The 3,871-nt window shown below is 39.7% G+C and overlaps 1 protein-coding gene across 1 annotated transcript in view; it reads left to right on the top strand.

Annotated features, from left to right (window-relative positions):
- Nucleotides 1–2,542: 2,542 nt before the first annotated feature.
- The window catches only part of LOC138052866 (putative nuclease HARBI1), a 2,245-nt gene continuing 916 nt past the window's right edge, over nucleotides 2,543–3,871 (top strand). The window contains exon 1 of the mRNA XM_068899454.1: nucleotides 2,543–3,310. Within this exon, the coding sequence (XP_068755555.1) occupies nucleotides 2,749–3,310 (562 nt within the window). The 5' untranslated portion in view covers nucleotides 2,543–2,748. The remainder of the gene's footprint in view (nucleotides 3,311–3,871) is intronic.

Below are 3,871 nucleotides of genomic sequence, written 5' to 3'. Positions count from 1 at the left end.
CTGAAAGTTATGTTTCACGTTTGTGATTTTAGCCTAAGACTTGTTATCAGTAAAGTTGTGTGATTTTATAAGTTCAAGTACAAACTTTTCATGCAATCATGAGAAAGCCACATTGCTAACGTTAAAAGAAATTTCTTTACGTATTTGGGTCAATATATTGTCTTTTTGGACTACAGTTTTACATTACTTTTACCTCGTGCTAGTCACAAAGGCAAAACGGAAATGGGCAAAATAAAGGCGTTCTAAACTGATACTCATCCTTAGTATGTTCTTGGAATTAGTGTTCTTACAATTTTGATCAATCTCAGCCTCAACGTTTATAGAACGACTGCGTGAATGGCAGCCAAAATTCAAAACCATTCTTTTCTTTATGTGCTAATTAGACTCACACGCCTCGTTTGAATGGACCAAATAAACAAATACCAAATACGTTTTGGCCGCCATTTATGTATTCGGTCTATTAAATTAAAAAGGTTCATTTATACATCTAAAAAATCCGAGTGTATTTCATTTGAAACCCTTATTGGAACACTGTATTTGTTTTCTCGGGGAGCGAGCAATGTTTCGCTTTCATGCGGATCGAAACAGTTTTTGTTTTTGCAGTATGTATGTCTAACTGCGAAATTCGCCTAAACAGGTCGCTGTCGCATTGATTTACGGATTCTTTGATTGCACCCGACGTCAAGGTGGCCATGTTGGTGGAAATAACAAAAACGCAAAATTCCCTTGGGACTTTCACTATATTAAGCTACATTTTGCTTTTTTTTTTGGCTCCAACACGGCGTTCTTATCACGTGAGTGCAATAAAAGAATACCGTGAAGCCAGCATAGTGCGCATAACGCCCAACACCTCATACTGGCAGCTTTATGTTTGATGCCAAATGATAACTTTTTTTAAAGCTGAGGTATTTTCAGTTCCAAAAACAACTTAAAAGCGTGTATAGCGTGTCTCGTTAGCCTCCATTCTTGCCACATTTCTCTTTACTCTCTCTCCAGCCTCAGGAGGATTTGCTTATCATCTCCAGCAATATCTTTGAATATTGGGCTGGTTGGGACTACAACGGAGATGTTCTCTCCACTGTATACGAGCATCTAAACACACCAGTGTCTCTTTCGTGAGATGTTAGTATGCTCTGCAAAGGAAATGAAAAATCATTCTTATGTAGCTCTGCAGGATTAACGTCTAGGAACCCCAAAAATTATTTTAGTACAAATAAATCTATATGTGTCTCCGGGTACAGGGCAACGGTGTCAAGAATTATTTAAGGTCTGCAAACACGAGGGGGCTAGTCCCTGCTACTAGTACTTGCAACTGGTCCCTAGTTACACGAAGGGACTGGTCGCAGGAACTACTCCCTTGTAGTGTTTACACGCGGGATCCAATAGCCCTTTTCACGGTTGGTTTTTGTCATTTGCATTACAATGTAGTGTGAGGCAATTTCGGGCTATCTTGTAGTTTTAACCCGAAATTGCCTCGCACCCACGTTAGATTACATTGTAATGTAAATGAGAAAAACTAACCGTGAAAAGGGCTATTGCACAGGAAAGTAGCAAAAACTTGGGGCAAACGATATCATTCTTTCACTCTGCAGCTTTCTTAAGAGACCAAATTTATTAAAATAGCGATGTACCATTGAAATAATTCAGTTCAGTAAAAAAATACGACATTATTCAGTGTTAGAATTTTTTCCGATCCAGTCCGGATATGTGCGGAAAATAAGTTGAAGCGTTTTGTTACCGATGAGATGTAGCCAATACAGAAACAAAACGGGGCAAAAATTATATGAAGATTCCCAGAATTCATGTACATTATTTCAAAACCGGTCAGTGTAAAATGCAGACTGCAGACTGCAGACCAGGGGTAAAATGCAGACTGAGGTTATAACGTAACTGTTGAAAAAGCCCAAACCCCTTAGAAATGCTAACCTTAGGCCTAATTAGGCCTAAAACAATATTTAGGCTTAATTGTTAGCATTTCTAATGGGTTTGGGCTTTTTCAACAGTTACGTTATAACCTCATTCTGCATTTTACCCCCGGTCTGCTGTCTGCATTTTAGACTGACCGATTTCAAAACTGGTTTGATCGTCTTCCTCGTGATCCGCCATCTTGAAACATAGTTCGTAAGGTGTGATACCGATCTGTGATTGGTTTATAGGCCACTTCGGAAAATACCATAATACTCTTTGTTTGTCCCCCAAATTTTGCATAAGCATTGTTTTTGTTTTCTCTTGGGACCATTGTAAGTCCCAAGGGAAACTGGAAACAATGCTTATGCAAAATTTGGGGAAACAAACAAAGAATATAACGGTATTTTCCGAAGTTGCCTAATTATTGTAATTTGGTCGCAGGGACTTGTCCAACGAGCAGTTTACACGAGGCGTTTTGAGGAACAAGCCACAGGTACGTGTCCCAAAAATTCAAGCTAGTTTGAATTCGTGGGACTAGTAGCAGGAAGCAAATCCCTGCGGCTATATTTCGTGGCAGAAATGGCTACTTTACACAGTGGGACTTGTCCCAGTGACATGTCGCATGGACTAATCGCCTGGCCCCGGTTGTTCGAAAGCCGATTAGCGTTAACCTACGATTAAATAGTCCTAATCCACGGAATAAATTTACCCTTCGATTAAATTCTGTTGCTCAAAGCTTGATTATCCCTATCCAAGGAATAAACTAAGGGTTAAATTTAACACACCTAGCGAGGTGGATTAATTCACTAATCGAGGGAAATTTTCCCCAAACAAAAAAAGATGGCTGACTTACTGCTTGGTGGTTTGGGCTTAATGCCTGGTCCAGTTAGAAGAAAAGCGAGAAAATTCAGGCTCCACGATGATTTTTCTTTAGACGAATACACTGACGACGAGTTGAGAAGTCGATATCGTTTTGGCCGAGAGTCAATTCAATTTTTGATCGACCTTCTTCGTGACGACCTTGAAAGGGCCACCGCTCGAAACCATGCCTTGTCAACAACTGTACAAGTCCTTGCTGCGTTGCGGTTTTTTGCCTCCGGAAGCTTTCTGCAAGTTATTGGCGATACCATTGGTTTGTCAAAGTCGACCGTGTCTCGCATCATCAGCAAAGTTTCCTATGCCCTCGCACAAAAACAAGTACACTTCATCAAGTGGCCATCGACCGAAGCCGAGATTGTTCAAACAAAACGAGGCTTTTACGACAAGGGAGGGTTCCCTGGGGTGATTGGCTGTGTGGACGGCACGCACATAAAGATTCAGGGACCAACCGAAAACGAAAATGACTATGTCAACCGAAAGGGGTTTCATTCAATTAATGTGCAAGCGATTTGCAATCACAAAGGTATGTAAAAATGGCATTCAACAAATTTAAAGCAAAGTTTAAGACCGCAGGGGTGGTAGTACTTTCTTTTAATTCACTCTCAAGGATTTCCCTTTGGTGTTACACTTTTTCTTTGATGTAATAATAAATTGATGTTTTACTTCAGCAAATTAATGCAGCAGTCAATTCCAGTCGTGCCCCACCCCCACTGCCACCCCCTCCACACCCAAGTGAAATGGAGGCAAATGGCCCACCCTCTGGCTCATTCAAAAAATGCTGCACTCAAGATATAACAAATCAAACTGAAAGTGTAATCACCATTATTTTGTGTCTGTCCTTCCACAGTTCATTTGATTTAATTTTACTTGTTAATAACAAGTCATATTTTGGTAAAAAATACCCAGACAGCACTACATAACTGTTGCTTTCGGTTTTATATATTTTAAAAATATTACTTCATTTTATTTTGGCATGCACAGTTCATCAGTGTACATTTAACATTAACGCTTTGTTGTTATCAAAAGAAAAAAAGAAAAAAAAGGAACCTTTTAAGTATCAAGGAAGAGAAGACACATGATTCCA

The sequence above is a fragment of the Montipora capricornis genome, chromosome 6, assembly GCF_036669925.1.
Source record: "Montipora capricornis isolate CH-2021 chromosome 6, ASM3666992v2, whole genome shotgun sequence".
Taxonomy (NCBI): domain Eukaryota; kingdom Metazoa; phylum Cnidaria; class Anthozoa; order Scleractinia; family Acroporidae; genus Montipora; species Montipora capricornis.
Note: the sequence above shows the minus strand (reverse complement) of the source record. Positions and strands in the feature narration are given on the sequence as shown.